Source organism: Sylvia atricapilla, chromosome Z (genome assembly GCF_009819655.1).
Source record: "Sylvia atricapilla isolate bSylAtr1 chromosome Z, bSylAtr1.pri, whole genome shotgun sequence".
Taxonomy (NCBI): Eukaryota; Metazoa; Chordata; class Aves; order Passeriformes; family Sylviidae; genus Sylvia; species Sylvia atricapilla.
Window position 1 is genome coordinate 82,898,990 of NC_089174.1, and position 21,715 is coordinate 82,920,704.

Below are 21,715 nucleotides of genomic sequence, written 5' to 3' on the forward strand. Positions count from 1 at the left end.
GTTACAAGAATCACTTGGCTCTCATCATCAAAGTACTTAATGACTATATTTTCCTCCTTTAGAGACATCTGGCTGATATCTCTAGTTTCAACTTTTAAGTGCAACTAAAGGGATATTTTTCGTAACATGAATTATCAGAGTTTGCACTCACAGGAAGAGTTTGTTTACAAAGCTCTTACTATCTAACTGTGTCCCAAATTACTGCATAGGCATAGCAGTGAATGCTACAAACTGTAGTATTTATTTCCTATTCTTTGAGAAATTGTTCTGCTTTAAAACACACCACCAAAACACAAAATATGTAAAGCAGTAACTAAACAGTGTGATCCAACTGGAAAAACAAACCAAAACAAACAAAACCCCCTTCTAAATTGAGACCTCCCCTTTAATGTCTCAATACAAAAATTAGCATATGTTTGGTCAGCTAAAGTACTTGCAAGGCATATTCAGTAACTCTGAAAAGTAAAATTCCAGTGTCTGATAACTAGTTTAGCTGGAGGTCAGAATATTTTTCATGTTTCTATGGTAACATTTAATTAATCACTTAGAAGAAAGTCGTGTAGCAGTTACACCAGTTGCAAAAATGTTAGTAGATACTTTTAATCCAACAGCATGTCACGCTTAAAATATAATTAGTTAGACATTTTCTGCCTAGTAAATTTGGGCTGAAGGCCACTTGTCCAATGATATCACCAAGGAGCCACCACTCTGTGGGATCAAGAACTACAGGAATTATCTGTCCCTTGGAGCCCTCTCAGGCAAGTTCATCCTACTGCATTATGTCTAAGTTCACTAATGCCTAATAAGGACACAGCTTGAGGCAGTATGACTGCACAGCATATTAAAGAAAATCAGGACGGCATTCATTTAATTGCATTTTAAATATTACCCCTGGCTATAATCTCAGGGAGAATAATCACATTTTTTCTGTACAAAATGAATCAGAAATTAAACTGGATACTTGCAAAGGTGTTTTCAGTTTTACTATGAAATTATCCAAGTGCCACAAATAAATGAATTGTCCTTCCAGACTTCTCTGGGAATCAAAATACATGTGTTATTTGTATGGCAACATGCAGGCACAAGGAAGAAAAAAAACCAGAAAAAAAGCATTTGAAAATAAAAATTCACTCCTGGCATCTGTGACAAGGAGCATGGGTGACAGCAAAGTCATCATTTTGAACAGTGATCTTTAAAGAATAAATGCCTCAGTCCCAGTTTTCATTAGTCATTACCCTAGGAAGTATTATCCAACAGAGATTTCTATTAACTTGGTTTCAAACCCAGGTAAACCAATGGTCAGAGGATACCTTGCTCAAGGCAAATTTATGGGAAATGTGGGAAAAAAAGAGGAACAGCACAAATTAGTTGCAATTAATTACAATTAGGCCACATTCATTCCTGCTGACTGCTGTACCTTACATGAGATAGTTCTCAAAGATAAATTCACCTCAGGACAGTCAGGAACAACCCCAAGACTTTACTCAACACTGCCTTCAAAAACAAGATAAAACTATGTTTCCTTACTATATACACATCAGCAAAGAAAATTTTGTAGTTCTAACAAAAAATGCAGTGTGTTCTTTTCTCTCCTGCCCAAAAGCCATGAATTGGCCATGTGCTGCTAAAAAGACCTTTTGCTTTTGGATTACATTTCCTAATAATTACATTACATTTCCTATGACATTTCCTAATTTGCATTACATTTCCTAATAATCTCTCTCTTTTCATACTTCTAAGTGACTCAGGAGTTAAGAACCATGACAATGTTCTGTCATGGCTCTTTACTGTCTGTCTGCACATTGTGACTCTGATTTGCTGCCCAAAGTTTTGCTGCTTTTGCAAAATTTTTTTTGTGTATGAAATTACAGGGTTAGAGAGCTGCCATACTACAACTTTATGGATGCCTTCTATCCAAGCAGGGGTCTGCAGGATTTAGCACTCCTCCTTAATGTATTTTCAAGCAGCAACCAATTACCTGTGTGTGCCTGCCAGGGTTTTTAGGGAGTATTTTCTTTGGCGCAATACAAAATGTCTGGCTTATATAATAACTATATATTTATATTATAAAAAATTAAATAGTTCTATTCGGTTTTTCTTTTGAGCTAACTAAAATTAGTATTTTGATTTCCTCTCCTCATACATTGGTTTCCTTCACAGAGAGCCCTGCTAGCATCCAAGATTTTTCATCTCTTGTAAGAGTAATGAAGTAATTAAAACTGCAAAAAACTAAATGGCTTTGTTGAGCTCAAAACAAAAACTTAGGTACCCTCAATCTTTTTTTCCTCTTATTTATGTCTTACTTTAGAGGCCTCATTCTTTCTTTCAGGAATACCACAAATAAGGATGATTTCCAATGGATTTAAAAAATGCAGCTGAGGTTTCAGAAGTTATAGGGCAGAGAAAATCCCTGCATGTGTGTATTCCTACCCCTGTGGTCTGTTTTAAACATCCTGTTGTGGTGTCCACAAGATGAAATCCACAACTATCTTAAAAAGCACATGGGAAAACAACCCCAGAATTTGAATTGGCTGAAGAGGTCCAAGGAGGTAAAATAAAAATTAACAATATTTGGATTCAAATGGCAATAAAAATACTTTGACCCTATTGTTTCTAAAAATGAAATAATATATTTAAGGATCTGGCAACATGTTCAAAGTTTTCCCTGGGTTTTCTTTTCTGTTGGAAGTAAAATTACTAGAGCACTGCAGGGATCTTTTTAAGTCACTAGGATTTTTTTTCTAAAATAGTGATCTTCCATTTCAAAAAAGTCATGGGGAAAACTATTTATTGAGTCCAATGTTGATATTTCATTAGTTATTTTCTTTTTATGCCCTCTTTGCCAGCCTAAGAGCAAGAAGCAGAGCCCAAGAAAAGGGGTCCTGGCTGTCACGTTGTGATGGCAGGACTGGAATGAAGCAGGGTTTAGCATCTACCCCTCAGTTTCCACAAGTCACCTATTTTCACTATTATTTTCACTAACTGCAGTTCACACCAGAGCAGTCTGTTCTTTCACAGACTGGTTTGCAGGTTGAAGGCTGGAGACCCCATCACTGGGTTGTGTTTCTGAGCGCAACATCCTCTGATTTCTGTGTGCCTCCCGAAAAGGGGGCCCAGATTGGCTCTGAAACTGGTGGCAGATGCTCAGATGCAGGGACGTGACTAAGACCAGCGAACCCTCGCAGAGCAGTTCAAAGGGAAAGTCAAAAGCGGGCAGCGGGCAATTTGCAGGACTTGCTGCTGGGAACACCACATACCAAAGCCCAGCTCCCAGTCCCACATCCACACATCTGCTGTTTCCGGCCCTCACCGCCCCGGCCAAGGCAGAAAGCAGGTTTGTGCGGGTCGCAGCAGCCCTAACGGGGCCGGGCACGCTGCCTGCCGGGGAGGCACCGCCGTGTCCGCGCTGTCCCCGCCGCCCCGCTCCATCCCCGCGGACTCACGGCCCTCGTGGCTCACTGCCGCGGCTCCCTGAGCATCCTCCCCGGCGCGGAGCAGGCGGCTCAGCCCCTTCATTGCTGCCCTGCGCTCCTCTTCCTCCTCAGCCCGGGGAAAGGGCCCCAGGCCGGGGAGCCGAGGGAGGTGTCCCGGGCCCGACAAACCGGTTCGCAGGACAGCACACGCAGCCGGCCGAACACACCCCTGCGGGCACACCAGCACAGCACCTCACTGGTGCCCGGACACCATCTTGGGAAGGAACAGAGTCGTGGAGCACGTTTAAGTGTTTGTTCTAAAAGAAACCAAGCACTAAATACACCGCATTTCTTGACAGTGGCTAGGCACTGAACGGGATCATCCTTGCCCCATCCAATGCCCCCCAGGCCTTCCCTAGTGGCTATCCTTACGTGCCAGGAGCAATCACACCCTTATCCACACTCATGAAACAAAAGGCAGTCCCGTTGCACCAGACAACTTTTGAAAAGCCATGCCATAAGCATATGTGTACAGACACACAGAGGTTATCACAGCTTGGCATGGGATGCCTGGAGCCAGGTGCATGTATAACTATTTGGTAGTCATGGAGCTCTCTATGCAGGTTGAAGACCATTTTGGAGGGTTATTCTCATCATTGTTAACTATTTGGTAGTCATGGAGCTCTCTATGCAGGTTGAAGACCACTTAGGAGAGTTATTCTCATCATTGTCAATCAGTGTTCACTGGACAGGAGAGAGTGATGACGATCCCAGTACTCCTTCATGCTTCACACAGCCTTAAGATGTGAGAGACTGAGTTGTTTCTGACATAAATTGGTGCATAACTACGTACATGTGGTAGCAGTATCAATCCAATCACAAGATTTCAGGTAGAAAATGTTTGCATTTGCTTTCGTCAAAGCCCTGTCAAAATCAAAACACACATCCCCAAAGGTGCAGGTTTTGTGAAATGACATACTGAGATCCATCTAACCTGTTTCTCAACTTATCTTGTAGTCCACTATGACTCTGGTCTACTTAGGCCAGAATTGGTATTTCCATTCACATAGACAATTATTTTTTCCACAACAGGGCAGTTTTTTTAAAGTAACTACTTTGAGTTTTACTTTTAAAACAGCCTTTGATATTGCTATTTCAAAATATATATAGGAAAAGTAGTTTAAGAAAGCAGAATCACCAGTATTCAGCCTCACACAATTATAGACACATTTGAGTTATACCAGTCCATAATAAAATTAATCTAAAAGACTCTAGAGTCTGTAAATTTAACAAACTTGGACACAAAAACTATTTGCTCAGATTCTGCTTACCATAGATAAAGAGATTTCATGGTTCTTATCTCCTTTAAACATTTTTAGTATAGACAGGCTGTGATGCATAAGAATCTTTATAAAATTGATACACTTCAGTCTGGTAATACAATTTCACCAACTGTACTTCCAGTAGGTAAATGTAATTCAGCAGAAAGAAAAACTGCTAATTTCCAGTTCTAATTACTAATACACAACATTATTTCACAGCACATCCTGTACTTAAACGTTATATGTAGCAAGCACATTCTCTAACCACTTCTTACAATCTTGACCCTTTCAAGTGGCCCCGATAGGCTGCAGATAGACTGACACAGAAACTTAGAGAGGTGAAGAATCCAAAACAAAGTGCAGAGCAAGGAAGTACTGTAACATATTCCTTACTTGCCTTCACAGAGCTCTCACTCTGACAGCAAATTTGAGCACTTTCTTTAATACCAAAGATAACAGCAGTAATACATACAGAAATGAGTAGAGCAAATATAAAAATAAAATGAAAGCTAAGACCCAATCGTGTTGAACATGTAGTCTAAATTCTTTCTTCAGAATTGGCAGAGGGAATAACATTAAGATCACAGAACTGTTATCTTTTTTCTCTGTTACTCATAACTAAAAGAGGAATTCAAGATAAAGTACTTATATGTATACTTTAAATAAGGAGATACTTACACCAACAAGAAGTCGCATCTGCTGCTAACCTAGATCACGCACATGCTTCAGAACTGTGGATATAGTAAGAGTGGAATCGCTAACATGCAGGAAATCATTTACAATTAAGTTAAAGACAACTACAAAGAAGCCGTCAGATATTAATGAAAAGAGATTTTAATTTAAGATCAATTGAATAACAGAGTCACTGAGAAAAATGCAAAACAAAAACATTGCTTATACAGTCTTCTCCACAAGAAACAAGAAGAAAAATTGTATCGCAGAAATTGTTGACAATGCTTAATCATGAAATGAGAGCCTTCTTCTGATAAAAACAGTAATAAATATGGTATAAAAAACTGTAAGGGGCAAAAAAAGACTTGTAAACCAGTAAACACACACAATTTTGTATTGGGTTTGCACAACTTTGGTAGCAGGGAGGTTACAGGGGTGGTGTCTGTGAAAAGTTGGCAGAAGCTTTCCCCCATGTCCAGCAAAGCCAATTTCAGGCAGGTCTAGATGGACCTGCTGCAGGCCAAGACTACGCCAAGCAGAAATGGTGGTAAAGTCTCTCTGGTAAGAGATTTGAGAAGAAAAAATGTTATTGCACAGTTGTAATTGTGAGCACAGAAGAAGGGAGTGAGCATACGTGAGGGGAACAGCTCTGGACACACCAAGGTCAGTGGAGAAGCAGGGGCGGGGGGGAGCTGGGATTCCCCTGCAGCCCACACTGCAGCCCATGGTGAGACAGGAGCTGTGGCCCTGCAGCCCAGGGAGGCCAGGGGGGTGCAGGGATCCACCTGCAGCCCATGGAAGAGACCCACACTGGAGCAGGAGGATGTCTGAGAGGAGGCTGTAACCTCTTGGGAAGCCCACACTGGAGCTGGGACCTGCAGAGCCATGGAGAGAGGAGCCCACGCTGGAGCAGCCTGTCCTTGGAGGACTGCACCCCATAGAAGAGTGACCCACACTGCAGCAGTTCACAGAGAGCTGCTGCCCATGGGATGGACTCATGAAGAATGGTCTCCCATGGGAGGGACTCTGTATGTTGGAGCAGGGGAAAGACTCCTCTCTGTGAGCAGAACAATGTGTGAGGAAATGACTATTCCCTGTCTCTGTGTGCCAGCGGAGGAGGAGGTAGAGGTGGGAAGGAGAGAGGGATGTAGGAAAGGTGTTTTAAGGTCTTATTTTGCTTTTTATCCTGCTCTCTCTCTTTTTTTTTTTTTAAGCGATAAATTCAATTAATATCTCTAATTAGAGCCTGCTTAGCCCATGATGGTATTTGATGAGTGATCTCTCCCAGTCCTTATCTCAACCCATGAACCCTTCATTATATCTCCTCTCCCCTGTCCAGCTGCAGAGGTGAGCTCTAGAGAGAGCAGCTTTGGTGGCTGCCTGGCACGCAGTCAGGGTCAACCCACTAAAGAATTGTAATAACTAATTTGCAATCAAACTATGGGTTTTATTTTCACATTAATGCTGACACATCCACAACATTTTCATGACATTAGGGTAACTCTATGACTGTTCCTTTTTAAACAGATGGCAAAGCAACCTTTGAGGCTAAGCAAATTAACTTATTTTTTTCAAGTACTTAGGACTAGCTCACTTTTTGCTATCCAACACTTATGTAAAAATGGGCATTTTAAAGACATACACAGTGACAAGATAATAGTTAGATTCTACACTTTATTGAATCAGAGATACAAACTGATAAAAGGATAGGTGTTCACTTTCTAAACAGCAGTGGCAGCCTTATGTTTCCTCACTCGCTTTTATGTCTTTCCTACCAAAAGTTCCCATATCTGTCAACAGTATGGCTCATGCTGAGTGCTCACTGACACAGTTTAGAACAAGTTGACTGAATCAATTTACAGTCTGAACAAGTCTAGATGATTCGGTCCAAAGCAGATAAGGGAACACTGACATGAATTCAAATGGCAGAGCTGTGGGTACAGTGGCATATGACAAACAAACAGATAAGCAGGTAGACATGGTGTGATCATTCCAGCAATTCTGGAAACAAGAAAGCATTTTTTGAACTGAGCTTGGGCATCAAAGACGTATCATGTATACATTTGTTGGTTTAAAAAGCAAGCAAATCCCCATACAGTTGAGTAACAAAATAGCTTTAGTGGCTTCTTACAGCAGCCACTTCTTTAAAAGACTTTGCAGTTAAAATGCAATTTATATTTCATACAGCACTTGGCAGTGTTTGTATAACTTCTAACAAATATGCTGTTATAATAAATTATTTGTCTGATAAATATTTAATTATAATAAAATGACTTGAAACGATTTGGTGTGAACAGAAAAAATCTAAACAGAGCATTTTAAATATTTGCACTTAACCTTCTCTTTCCAGATATGCACTCACAGAATACACTTTATTCAGAAATATTCAAAATAGTTTTAAAGAGAAAGTTAGCTAACAAATAAGATGATTCATTATCTTGTATTTGCACGTAATTCCTTATTATTGCACCATTAGACCTTTTATGTAGCGTAAATTCAGTGCTACTCAGTGTAACAATTCAAACTGTAAAGAAGTTTTCAGTCACTTTGGAAAGGCCAAAGATCAAGCAGCATTTGCCTGAGTATCCTGGAGGAATCCTTTTCTCAGTCAACAGATTTTTTAACATTTTCTAAAATAACTGAAGTAGTTGTGAATCTCACCACAACGAGTCCTTCAGATCTGGTCAATCAACTCTTACTGAAGTAATTTTCAGTAACAACATTGAAAACTTGATAGTGCTCTAAGTTCTTATACTTATCCTGTGAAACTGTGAGACTAATACATTTTTGTGCTCACTATGAAGACATTTGTTAGCTGAAACCAAGCAACTCAACTCTTCTTTGCTATCACATAGTTAATCTCATAATTTTATTTTTACAGTAAAATCAACAGAGAAGACAGAAGTTCAGGTGCTGTAAGAGGACCTTCAGCAAGTACAGTAGAGCACAGTAGCTAATGACTCCTGTGTTCTAGGGAGCTAAATCAAAGTGCTAGCAAATTCTGATTCTTGGAAACAAGTGGGAAAAGAAGAGAAAAGAAGAGAAAATAAGAGAGAAGAGAGAGAAGAAAAGAGAAAAGAAGAGGAGCCCTTCATTTTACCTCTTTTTCTATCTCAGACATCATGTTCTTGTTACAGAGATACGAAATGGTTCCAAAATGACAGGCACCTGAATCCAGCCTACTGCCAATGCTAAATTAACTTGCAATTAAATTAACTTGACATTAACTCGTAAAACTCAATGAAATGCTTCATATAGAGCATGTTGCTACCCAGTCATTTAAAAAACATTTCGATTGTATGTTTGGAATTGCTTGACTTGGCCTTTTTTGATACTGACTGTGAAGCAGTTACTCCAGACCTAAGGTTAAAGAAAGGAGAAAAAAACAGAACAGTAAGAGGTTAAAATACACAATGCATACATAAAACACAAGTTTTACAACACTGAATATTTTTCTAGACTTCATTATTTTAAAACAAGTTGTGTACTCAACTTGTTCCAGTAAACACCTACCTTTTTGTTCCTTGTGATGGATTTGTGCATTGCTGTCCTTTGCTTAAACCTCCTTAAAAGTAATTGAAAACAACCAAGATTAATTACTTCAATTAAAAAAAAATGCTTCAGAAATTATATACATGGAAGAACTTTTTAAAAACTTAATCTAATAAAAAGATATTTTATTTTCTGCAGCTTGAATACTGTAGTTTATATTATCATTTTAAAAAGAGAAAACTAAAAAGCCTTTAGGTTATTGAATTATAAAGGATTACTTTTAATCTTGGGAGTAGTTTTCAGAAATATTTCAGCATAACATAGTTGATTTGCAAGGTGGTAGTTGAAAATTATGTTTTTAATTTTTTTTATCCTGCAGAGGGCAAAAAAGAAACTTCACCTAATGTAAGTCTTCAATTTAAATTAAAGCCCGTTTGCACATGCAATAGCAATATCCCTTTGAAAATTTTCTTGTAAAACATTTTCATTGTAAGTCTTAATTGTATTCTGAAAATTCTAATACACTAGCATTTTAATTTCCTTTTATAAGATTCCCAAAATAGATGAGGGACGACTTCAGGCAGATACCTTACTACCTTACTACCTGCACACGAACTCTTTGTCAAAAAGAGAAACTACTTCAGAAAACATGAGTGATACTGCTGTGGCATGTTACAGGTGCAGTTATTTGATATATTTATTAGCTGTGAAACAGACTTGAAGTTTCTTCATTTAACCTCTAGTTCTCATCTCCCTGTTTCTGCCAGCACATGACATAATGGAGCTTTTCTGTTAACTGAATATGACACAATCCAGGTTGAAGATGTTTTCATTGATCTTCACTTTAATCTCAGTGGCCTCACAAAAATATTTCTGAATATGGTTGTGTGCAACTAACATACCATTTCCAGAAATGAGCAGTAATTCCTATGGCACCTTTGTGGCAAATGAGAGGGCACTGACAAACTAACATCACATTCATAAATCTAGTTTGTTATGAAAATCAACTTGGTATTTTTTAAATAAAAATGTTCACTCCTTTATAGGCCTTACTTAAATGAGCTTGTTGAGCAAAAAAGTTCAAAGTACACCATTGCGAAAGTATCTTATTTGCAAAAGCAGACAGTTTGAATAATCAAACATATACTAATGTATATACTTACCAGAGAAAACTCTGTTTGAGTTTTCCATATTACAAGTCTTAGTAGGAAAATCCTCTTTTTCTGCCAGCTCCTGGATAAGGCCTTTATTTAAGCAGACATCCACATGTCTGTTAAATGACACAAGATTGGTGGTTTTCTGTTCTGAATTACAAACTGGACAAACAAGAACACTGTCTTCTTTGGCTTCAAAGAAACAGGATGAACTAGTTCCTTCTGTATGTTCAGTCTTGTCAAAACCATCTTCATTGTCTTGTGATATTCTTTTGGGGAAGAGACACTGTTTCATACACACATTTCTAGCAATGTCACTGAGATTGCTAGGCTGTCGTTCTCTGGGAGATTTATCAGGTATTATCCAATCAAATTTTTCTGTGCTACTGTTAGTAGAGCTGTCAGATATGCTTGCAGACTGGTCCGTTCCTGCTAATTGATGTGTTTTATTTTTTTGACATTTATCAACATATTCATTTTTAAATTGTGGAAGAAAGCTGGGTGTATTTTCTCTTGAACTGTCATTCTTAGATATTTCCACAGTCTCTTTAAGACACATCCCATTGAGGCACTCATCAATGTGTCTATTAAGTTCTTCCAAATTATTGCTGCTTTGCTTCTCAAAGCAAACAGGACAGGTGAAGACCTTACAAACATTAGAATTCTGTAAATCTGTGACTTCCTTTGTTTCTTCCACAAAATTTGCTGATGATTTGTCATCATGAATAAGCTGCTTACCTCTGCTTTCATTTGGAGAAATATTCTCACTGCTTAATTGTCTTGCTGCTCGTTTTTGATCAAAAAAACTCCCTCTATGAGGTGCTTCTGAATTTTTTGTAAAATACCCTTGGTTGAACTTCTCTGAAGTCTGAAGCCTAAGGACACCAACTTCTTTTCTTGATTTTAAGAAACTTGTAATGGTTTTCTGTTGGTATTTCTTTTCTTCTTCAGTTAGAAATCCTGATACACGTACACCTAATGATGAAAAACCACCTTATCATAACAATTTTATGAAAGCTTGATACTAACTCCTAATTAACACCTTTTGAAGTATACATTCACTCAATAAAAGCACAATTTATCTCTAATGAGATGCTAGACTACCTCCACATGCATCACAATGCCAATACAATTTTATCAGACCCAAGCACTAGCCCAACCATTTTATTAATTTTAGTACCCTGAAGTTTTAACTGCTTGCATTATAACACAAAGCTATAAATACAGTTATATAGAATTCAGTCTGAAAGTTTTGCATGAACCTTACCCATCAAAATATATTTTTCTTCAGCACTTTCTGTATCTTAGACAAGTAAATTTTATGTATCACTAAACGTTTCAAGCAGAATGCCTAATCAGCTGAAACATACGTCATAGGGTCAAAACACAGTTTACTGTTGTCAGTAATGTTCACATCCCCTGCAGAACACTCTGCCTTCAGATCAGTAAACACTTCTGTTGTTGTGGTGCAAAGCAGATTTAGAAACTCTTTTAAAGCAGCAAAATTAAGTGCTGCTATGAATCAAGATTCTACTGTCATCATGATGTGAATGTTGTTGCACAAAAATAAGTACAGCCTCAATTAGTAAAACTTCCTAAGTCACCATTGAGCACTCATTAGTAAAACTTCCTAAGTTACTCATTCAGCACAGATCTGTTTCACTTTGCAAAAACTACCAGAGTAATAGAAAAACGATAAATTCATTTATACCCGTTGATGTTATTTCAAAATACTTCAAGATTTCCTAACTCTGAAAAGGAAGAATGATTAAGAAATATCTTACCCATAAGCCTTATCCGCAGAGGCTGAGGAGCAACACTATCAATTTCTGTTCCTAACAAATCTTTAGCAACAGTAAATATTTCCTCCTCAGTAGAAACAGAGGACAGCACAGTTGAAGCTCTTGTTTTAACTTCAAAGTTCACATTCTTAAGTTTCAACGTAACAGTTTTACCCTAGGGAAAAAAATGCAATTAAAAAAAGGTTTAAAACAGATGTCATATATGGCACAGAAACTATTATTATGTAGCATCTATATACGGGGCCTTAAGCCATGGTCAAGACTGTGTGCTTATCTGTGCACAGCAAGGGGCACTCCTAAGAACTGTTCTGCAAGATTCTGTACTTGTCCCTAAATTTCTGCCAAAAGTCAAATTCTCTGAACTGGGTCATTTGACTGCAGTTCTCAGCAGACCATCTGCCCTCACTGCATATTCAACTAAATTCATGTTTTGGCTACAGGCACAACTTCCACCCCATCTAAAAAAATACATTTTCTCATCTGAAATTTTCAGTGCCACATATCCTTACTTTTAAGAACACAAAAGTGATACCCCATTACAGATTCATAGAAAATTTACTTCCTCCTGCATAGTGCTATCACAGCCACACACAGTATTTGTGTTTGGCATTGATAATTCCCTGGCAGACCTCCCAAGCTGTTTGTGTGACTTATCATGTCCATCCAAAATGTAAATAAATAGCACTCTCTTTGCTCTGGTGCTTTTGTAAGCTTATCCCTTTGTCCTCCCTAGCTCATCATCTCCCTTTCAACCTGCCATCTTTTGAGACAATCTTTATGACTGAAGAAGATAAACAACAATTCTTTTAGGTCTTAAATGTTATTCCTTGCGTTACCATGAGACCTTCAAAGAATATATGAATTGTTCTTTCCAAGTAATGAACAGGTATCTGGTGAGAAGGAATAAAGGGACTGTTTCTACTACTAATACCATTGAAAGGTGTGAATGACTTGTCAGCAAGTTTGGCACATGTCAAGTTCTTAAACTACAAAACTGGGTGGATCCTGCATGTATACAGGAGAGAAACAGTGTTTTAAATACATCAGTATTACATGATTGACCAAAGCAAGGCTTATAGACAACCAGTTCTATTATTCCCTTACAAGCACTGCTTTTAGGATAAAATGTTTATATGCCAAATAACTCAATTAATTTTTCATGTTTCAAAATTCGATTTAATTTCTACCCCACATGTATTGCTAGATAGGCACCCACACAACAACAAAATGCTGCCTAAGTAATTTTAAACGTCTGCAAATTAAAGAGTGCAGACTTCTGAAGATAGATGGCATGGTATGATGCTGCTGAAGGCATTTATACTAGAGCTGCATAGAATTGTTGGAGTGCAAAGTGACTTTTCGCAAGTAACCCGAATAATATAAATACCTTAAGTCCCTCTTTCTGTAAATCTTGAGCAAGGTCTCTGCAGAGCTCTCGACACAAACTGTACTGGTCTTCTGCTTTGTTTATTTCACTGAATGTTCTAAGACAAAAATATGATCTTTTTCAGTATGAATCCTATAGTATGTTCAGTGTCTGCAATCTAAAAGTATTTTTTATACAGTTAATACTATAATCAGAAGAATGTTGTATAGGTTCAAATTCTTACTTCAAGGAACAATGATTACTAATAGGAATATTTTGTTTGCAAAATGTTTGAAAAGCCCTTCAAATAATGAAATAATTTGGATCTCAATTTTTCATGCACTGTTTGAAAATGATTCAGATTTAATGTCATTAATGCTTAAGTATTTGCAAGACAGAATACTAACAGTAAATGAATTCATAGAGCCAGCCAAGTTATTTGTGTTTAATCTCCTTTGTACACACTGTATAACATCAGAAGAAAGCCAGGAGCTGGAAGTCAACATCAGAGCCAAGTATCAGAAATAAATAATGCAGATGCTAAGAAAAAGATGCCAACTAGGATAATAATTATGTCTAGCCTCAGAGGAGAAAAAGCTATCTTCCTGCCAAAAATGTTGCCAACTGCATTTGCTAGAGCTTCTTAGGAGGGAAATTACAGTGTTATTTTTTTGTTGTACATTTCTTTTTCACCAATAACACTGCAGGAAAGGCAACCTTCAGTTAGTCAAGGTTTTAAAATAGAAAGCAGAACTTACAGACAGCACGTGCTTTGGAAAGGTTTTGTTTCATGTCAAGCTTTACATTTACAAATGTAAGGTCAATAAAATTAAAATGGATTCCACATCTCTTAAGTTATAGTCAGGGCTACCTGATTGTAATGAAAAGACGTCCTCTATTATGAATCACATTCCCCTAAGAATGTTTGCATGCTGCCAAACTAACCAGATGAGTATTTCATTGTGGGTCCCATACTGCTATCCAAGGAATAACTCATGCTATTCAGACAACACTGCAGTGATTGAGAAGTTGTAAAAGTCCAAGGCTTAGAAAGGACAGGATAGAGAGAATGCTATTTCAGGGCTGTCTCTTCCCCCATATAAACTAGTTTCATGATCTCAGAAGTCTGTAGACATTTCGGGTCTAAAACTGTTCCCTTTGAGGAAAAAAAGAAAGAAAAAAAGCAAAACAGAGAAGTACTACAAAGATGCCCAAAATACGTGTTTGATTGAAAGGCAGCACAAGACTAAAGCCATTAATTTTTCAGTTGTGACGGCACCAAAATCATATTTGGCGTACTTAAGCTGCTCACAGCTATTAAGTCACAAAATGACAGGACTAAGCACCTTTCCTTACCTCCTTTTATAACAAAAGGTGGTAAGATGATGATAGGGATAATTGTTACAGTGCTTTACAGATTCTCCTAGCAGAACTAATTTTTTAAAAATTGACTACCTTCCTAAGGAACTTTACAGTGGTAAAAACTTTAGTTAGGAAATATATGTGACTGCAGACTACTACACTGAAATTGACATTAAGCTTAAACAGATTTAAAAAAAAAATCAAGCCCTTATATATTTCTACCTTATCTTATGGCTTAAAGATCACTTTGATGCATTAAAGGCCCTAGTAGAACTGGGTAAGGGAACACACAAACTGACAAAAATACTTCCATGGAGTTCTGGGGCCAAGGACAAAAAATAATGCAACCTTGAATCTGATTTAATGAGCTTGTTGTATATGTGGATTTTTAAATAAATACACAATGAAATTATATGACTAATAAAAGTATACATTACTTAGTATTTAGTGCTTCCAATGGTTAATGCGCTTTTTTCAATATTAAAGAAGCATACCTTTCAGTGCTCATACTTTTCCTTTCTCCATCCCTTTGAAGAGAAAAAAAAAAAATTTACATTCTTGACGTAGAGATGTTATCTTTTCAATAAACTCAGAGTCAACCAATTATCTCAAATTACTAACAGCAGTCTGTTCTATAAAGTCTGGATGTTAACTTTTTCTACAAATCTTGTATATCAAGTTAAAGCAAGTTCACAAAGGAGAATTTTAAAAAATACTGTAGATTAAGTAAAGACAGATCAGTCACAGATGTCTTTTTTTAAAAAAAGAAAAGCTTAAAAAAACAACCAAAATAAAAATTCCCTCAAAACTCACCTCTCGTATCAATGGGAGTCTCATTTAAAAAGAAAAAAAAAAACCTACAAATCCTATGCTCTCTCAGCTATAGCTGAAACACTCTTATTAGAATCCTGTATATCCATGTATATTTGAATATTTCCTTTATCTGAGGAGCTGAGGAAACAGTTTGCTTTCAGTCTAAATGACTGTTCAGCTCAAAGGTGATGCGTTAAAGCTTCTTTTGTTTGTTGCTTTCTTTCCTTTCAGTGTTAACTGAGTATCCTTTAACAGCTCTTCTGCATATAAGGAGATCCCTCCGAGCAATTTTATTTTAGGTCATTCCTCTGTTTGAAGGTATTGGAAATAACAAATTTGGTATTGCCAGATTTTCTTAAATGAAGGTAGTCGGACACAAAAACTATAACATGAACTATTTACTGAAGACCTAGGTGTTAATATATTAAGTGCTTGTTTTCTCTCCACTAAAATCACTGAAATCAAGTTGGTAGTGACAAAAAAAATTCTTAGACATTTAAACCCCTAACCTTTGAAATGCTCCTTTTTTTTCAAAATGTAGTGGAGATATCCCAGGCTATAAAACACCTAACTAGGGTGAATAAGAAGAAAGGCCACACCAATTATTAAAAGACTATCCAAGACAAATAATCTATTTATATAATAATAGAAAAAAAATTTTGATAACTGTGTTTTATCAAGTCACCTTCACCAGGACAGTTTTACTGCATATTTTTAAAAATATTTTTTATACTCAATAGAAAAAAACAACACAGAAATTTGTGCTAGCACATTACTGGGCTTCAAACTGCTACTGACATATATTATTTTGTAATCAAAATGAAAAAAGGGAAGATAATTGCCAGAGAAGTTACAGATATAATACAGATATAGTACAGGTCTTTCAGAAGTGCATAAAACACTCTGGAACTTCTAATAAAATCAAACCATTGTCCAGTTATTTTCAAAAAGAATTTCAGCACTTTGGAAAGTAATATTTTTTAAAAAAGAAACAATGCTTAATTAAGGCTCTTAGTTACACAAACAGTAAAATGCTATGTTTTGGGTTTTTCTAAAGAACATGTTTGTCTTCAGGACAGGCTTAGAAAAAACATGTATTGTTGAAAAGATATCTGCACTACTAAGACTGACTTCTCCCATACTAGAAAGGAGCCTAAAAGCCATTGAAGTATGCCGAACCCTAAAAGAACATATATTAAGAAGGATATAATAATTTTCAGTTCTATTCCACCAAGTTCACATGTTGACAATACAAATACTGTCAGAAATTTCCCTGACAATTTACCATCAGAGAAGATCAAATATATCTGTGATTTTCATTATAATCCAATAATCAAAAACACCAATGAATGTGTGTTGTTTTTGAAGAAAGGGGAGCGCACAAGTCTGTTTAGGACATCTCAGTTATGTTCAGCTATTTTGATAATTATAAGGTTATCCTACCTTGATTTCTTGACATACACTTATGTACAACTTCCCTGACAAGGCTTTTTGGATTTCATATTTAGACATGGCTGTACAGACCTTCGTTTTTTCATGTTTGGCTACTGTATCTTAGACATAAGTATAACAATAATAGGCATCAGACATTTAAAAAAAGATATATTAAACAAGCATATTTCCATAATACTTGCCAATTAAATACGTTCAGTATGTAACATACACAAAGACACACTCAGAAAATGTTAATACAGAAAGAAAAAAAACCCCATGCCTTACTTTTCCAAATGTGTTGAGCCCAAACCAAGGGAAATATCCAAAAAATTACGCCAAGATATTTCTGAAAAAAGAAGAGAAAGTAGCGCCCTCTGCTGGTAAAGTTCTGAGCAAGTCACAATTCCAAGGGCTTTCAACATCTTCTCTGTTACTTTTCCAATGCCTGGCACCTAGAAAAGAGTATGTAACGTTTTACTGGAAATTTTCCGTTTGTAGATGCATTACCAAGAACAATTTGAATCAAACACAACAATTGAAGATTACCTAGAAAACTCTATCTTTCCAGCAGAAATCTTGCTTCTAGAACATAAAAAAAATCACTTGACAGAACAGGAAATGTCATTGTGTCTCTTACCTTTCTAATGGGCAAATCCTTCAGGAAGTCTAGCACGGCTTGTCTCTCAGGAGAAATTCTGTATTGGCCGTTAGGTTTGTTACGATCACTGCACATTTTTGCTAACATTGTATTTGGTGCTATTCCTTAAAACCAAACAAAAAAACCCAGGGTAATTTAAAAAAAGTAAGACAAAATTTAATTTCAACTATCCAATATTTAAAAGCCAAAGAGTAGACTTTACACTTGGCAAAGACTAAAATAAAGAACAGAATTATGATTACTGATAACCAGATTTGATACAATTCTGCAAAGAAATTTTGCAACCATCAAGAAAGAACATAAAAACATGTAATAGATAAAATGTAACTTAAATAAAGTGTACTCCCTATTTTAAGATAGTCAACATAACACAAGAAGCACTATTAAGTCAAGAGGAGTTAAATACCCAAGTCCTTAAAAATAACATTAGTTACATGAGTCAACATTTTTATGATGGTGATTATGGTAAGAGAAAAAATGTTTACAATGGTAGTTATAATGAACTCTCAGTAAAAAGAAACCTTTCTTCCTTGCATTTCATCAAAAAAGACTTCTTTTGACAAAATTCAACCCATTTTATTATTTTGTGGGCTACCATTGGAATGTAGTCATTTCTAAATTTATATATACTTCACAGACAAGAGGAATCAGGAGGGATGGCTCTTTTCTATCAAAGTGACTGTTTTTACAAATTAACTCTAGAATTTGCTCAGCAAAAGAAAGAATAACTCTGTCCTATAGCCTTAGAAATCTAAATTTTCATTTGCTCACTGATATAATATATTATTCAAATAGTAGAAATAACTCTATTTATTATTGATTATCAGTATTTTTTCAGCTGCTCTTCTAATAGTTTTCCATTTTTTGGGCTTAAGGGCAAACCCCTGTTTGCACTTAGAAAAGCTATGCCTGTTTTCTACACACTAACTTATCCTTATGAAGACAACACTTCAGCAAACAAAACGGTTATTTTGCTATCACTCATGAGATAACATACATGGGAGAGGGTTTCATCCTGCTTCTTCTTACTAGCTTTATTCACCTCTGCTTACATTCCACACTTCCCTGACCTTCTGCAGCAGCTTCATAAAGCTCACCATTGCCTGATGCCTTGCTGATCTGGTTCATAAAGCAGTTTGGGTGGCATCCAAACTAAGTGGCTAGAGACATACATTGGTTTTAGTCAATAAAAACAGCTGAGACTTAAAGGCAGGTTGTCTGAAGTCAAGACACAGAACTTGATTGGTAAACATTAAAAAGCGATTAAAGAGTTCGTTAACTTCAGCATATATTTACTTCTCTAGGACTAACATTTTAATGAATTTTGATATTGTTTTAAGCGAGAAACAGTGGGAAGTTAGAAACACATAACAGCACAAATCTGCTATTCAAACTAAAAGCAGTTTAGAAATCAGTGACAGATTTCACTAAGACCTGCTGTCTGACAAAAATAGTTTACATGATGCACTAGAATAACCACCTGGGCCAAGATTAACCCAATGCCCTGCTCATTCTTCCTCACTGCTTACTCTTACTTCAAGTAGAAAGAAACAAAAAGATGATGTAACTGTTCCAACGATTAAAAAGGAGTAGAAAAAAAGCAAACAGTAGTGCCTTGGATTCTTACTTCGTGCCCTTTTAGATGAAAGTAGAAGACATTATGGAAATGGAAAGTTTAACTATTACTCATATGCGTCTGAATACCTGCACTAGCAGTCAGTTGAGTTTTCTGCTCAATCCTAAAGCGAATTTCCTTCACAACTTCCTCTGCAGAAGTTCCAAAGACAACTGAGTTTTCCACTGATAGACCTCTTTGTTGAAGGTCTTCATCCATCAGAGATGGGCTGTCTTCAAACAGTACTGGTGAAGAAGAGACTTCCCCTTCATTAAACTTGGCAGACATATTCATACCATCTTTACCTAAGTTAGACAGAAACACAATTAATACATCCATACAAACTGATTTCCTTCTTCAGCGACTTCAGTGGTTCATAACCAATTTTATTTCTTTCTGTTTTTTATTTAGAGAAAGCAACTGCATTGTTTTTTGTTTAAAGACCAGAGAGATGGAATTGCTTCATTTTTGCTATGATTTGAGCTTGGCTGAGATTGGAGGAATTGGCTAGTAGACTGGACATAACTTCCAGGAAAGCAAAAGGTTTAATGGCCTGTTGCAGTAGCAAAACCATCAAGATTTTATCATTATTTTTGTATTTTATCAGATTGAAGGCCAGACGCTCTCTTCCACAGAATGTTTTTCAATATTCTCCAAATAAAATTAGGGTTCTGGAATATCTAGTTCTAGAATGTCAGCCTGGTGAGATTCCCATTTTCAACTGCAGTCCTAGTAGAACAAGAAATGTCAGCAGCCCTTTGTTTGACTCTACAAACATCTAGAGTTTCCTGTTCTAAGCACTTGTTTGTGTTTCAGAGGAACAAACATACCAGGCAAGTGTGAAGAAGCACATGACTACATATCAGTGATACTGATTTTGTAAAGACTTTAGTTGCTTTCTATTTTATTAATGCTTTTCTGCTTGGTTATCCTTTTAGTAATTGTTAAAAATTTTGAATACAGATAGTATAAATATTCGAGTTTGTGCATCATTCAACCATTTGCATGACTACTTCTTTTCTATTATTCCCAAGTGAATACACAAGAGTGGATGTGGTTCCAACTCAATCTTCCAGAGCCAAGTGAAATCCAGTAATATCTTGAATATTACTAAAATCCTGGTACTTATGTCAAAAATTATCGAGCTGAATTGTAATGCAGACCTCAATCACACCATTTGGTTTAGAAAACCTAGCACCACTTTTCAAACATTTTCTTCACACTAAAAGAAAATAAATTCTCCAAGTCCAAATCATTTGCAGTGTACATTTTACTCACAGGTGAGCAGCAGAGAAAGTTAACATGTAAATTAACTAAACTGGAGGTAGAGAATATATGGGAGGACAAACTATGGAAGGACTTAAGTACCTACACTTTCAATGGGTGCAGCTCATCTGAAGTTTATAAGCACATGACTGCTCCCAACCCTATGTAACGTGGTCAGCATGTCTGACGCCATTTCACAAGGCAAGCAGCCATTCTCTGCTGCCGTGTTCACTCCGCTCCTTGCCCGCCCATCCCAACACCCGGCCAGCCAGGGCTGTGGTGACCTGTTGCAGCACTGGAGAGCTGCAACCACCACAGCACTGCCTGCAGCCTCACAGCAGTGTCTGCCTGCAGCCCCAGAGCACTGCCTGCAGCCCCAGAGCAGTGTTTCCCTGCCCTGCCTGCAGCCCCAGAGCAGTGTCTGCCTGCAGGCCTCAGAACAATGTCTGCCTGCAGCCTCAGAGCACTTTCACTGGTCCTGAGGAGGAACTCAGACCAGAGCTGCCACTGGTCAGTCAGACATGGGACATCCCATTGTCAGGGACTCCTCTGCCTTCATCTGCTTCCTTTGAGGATTGAGGGAGTGGCTCATGTTCTTTTATATGATTTTTGAGTCTAGATTATGATTGTTATATTGATACAGCAAACTATAGGCTATCCACCCCATCCTGGTTGTGTTGTATTATTCTTTATTTTGCTACTTCAGATTACACTGTACTGAATCTGCTTATATAAGTCCTATGCCATTCAAATGATAAATTCTCTACTACTGCAATAATGAAATCCCACTAAGGAAAACAAAGCTCAAATTCTAACTATAATTCATGGTTCTGCCTAAGATCTCTAAAAGAAACACTCTATCTCAGTGTCAGGTGACGTCATGAAAAGTGAGTAATTTACTTACCAATCCCTGCAGCGCTTTCTGTATTGAGAAAGAACCTTCTCCTATCTTCAGGCCAGTTCAGCCTTTCCTCCAAGTGCTCTGTTATGTTCAGGTAGGCTTCATCTAGGCCCATAGGCATAAAATTGGGATCATATTCAGCCAGTATTTCTCTAACCTTGATAAACACATAGTGAAAGTTTAAAGCCTTGTTGCTCTAAGAGCAGATCTTGATACAAAATCAGAACATAAACAAATGTACTCTGAAACATTTCAATGATCAATAAATATTAAAGATACTTACAGTACAAATTATTTCTGGATATTGTAAAATTAGAGTAATCCTTCTCCAAGTAGCGAGATTTTAGCAGTAAGTGAGAACTAAACAGATTTTGAGCAGTGTATTTAACAGCAAAGGCCATGAAGGTAAAGTGTAAAGGACTTCACAGCCACTGGGTTCACTGAC

The 21,715-nt window shown here is 37.1% G+C and overlaps 1 protein-coding gene across 7 annotated transcripts in view; it reads right to left on the reverse strand.

Annotated features, from left to right (window-relative positions):
* Nucleotides 1-6,833: 6,833 nt before the first annotated feature.
* The window catches only part of POLK (DNA polymerase kappa), a 36,139-nt gene continuing 21,257 nt past the window's right edge, over nucleotides 6,834-21,715 (reverse strand). For all 7 annotated transcript variants that reach the window (XM_066338527.1, XM_066338528.1, XM_066338531.1 and 4 more), the window contains 10 exons: nucleotides 21,274-21,427; nucleotides 19,193-19,408; nucleotides 17,468-17,592; nucleotides 17,116-17,282; nucleotides 15,078-15,110; nucleotides 13,243-13,339; nucleotides 11,838-12,009; nucleotides 10,063-11,028; nucleotides 8,921-8,972; nucleotides 6,834-8,767 (listed from right to left, as the gene is read on the reverse strand). In XM_066338527.1, coding sequence (XP_066194624.1) covers nucleotides 8,683-8,767; nucleotides 8,921-8,972; nucleotides 10,063-11,028; nucleotides 11,838-12,009; nucleotides 13,243-13,339; nucleotides 15,078-15,110; nucleotides 17,116-17,282; nucleotides 17,468-17,592; nucleotides 19,193-19,408; nucleotides 21,274-21,427 — 2,067 coding nt within the window. In that variant the 3' untranslated portion in view covers nucleotides 6,834-8,682. The remainder of the gene's footprint in view (nucleotides 8,768-8,920; nucleotides 8,973-10,062; nucleotides 11,029-11,837; nucleotides 12,010-13,242; nucleotides 13,340-15,077; nucleotides 15,111-17,115; nucleotides 17,283-17,467; nucleotides 17,593-19,192; nucleotides 19,409-21,273; nucleotides 21,428-21,715) is intronic.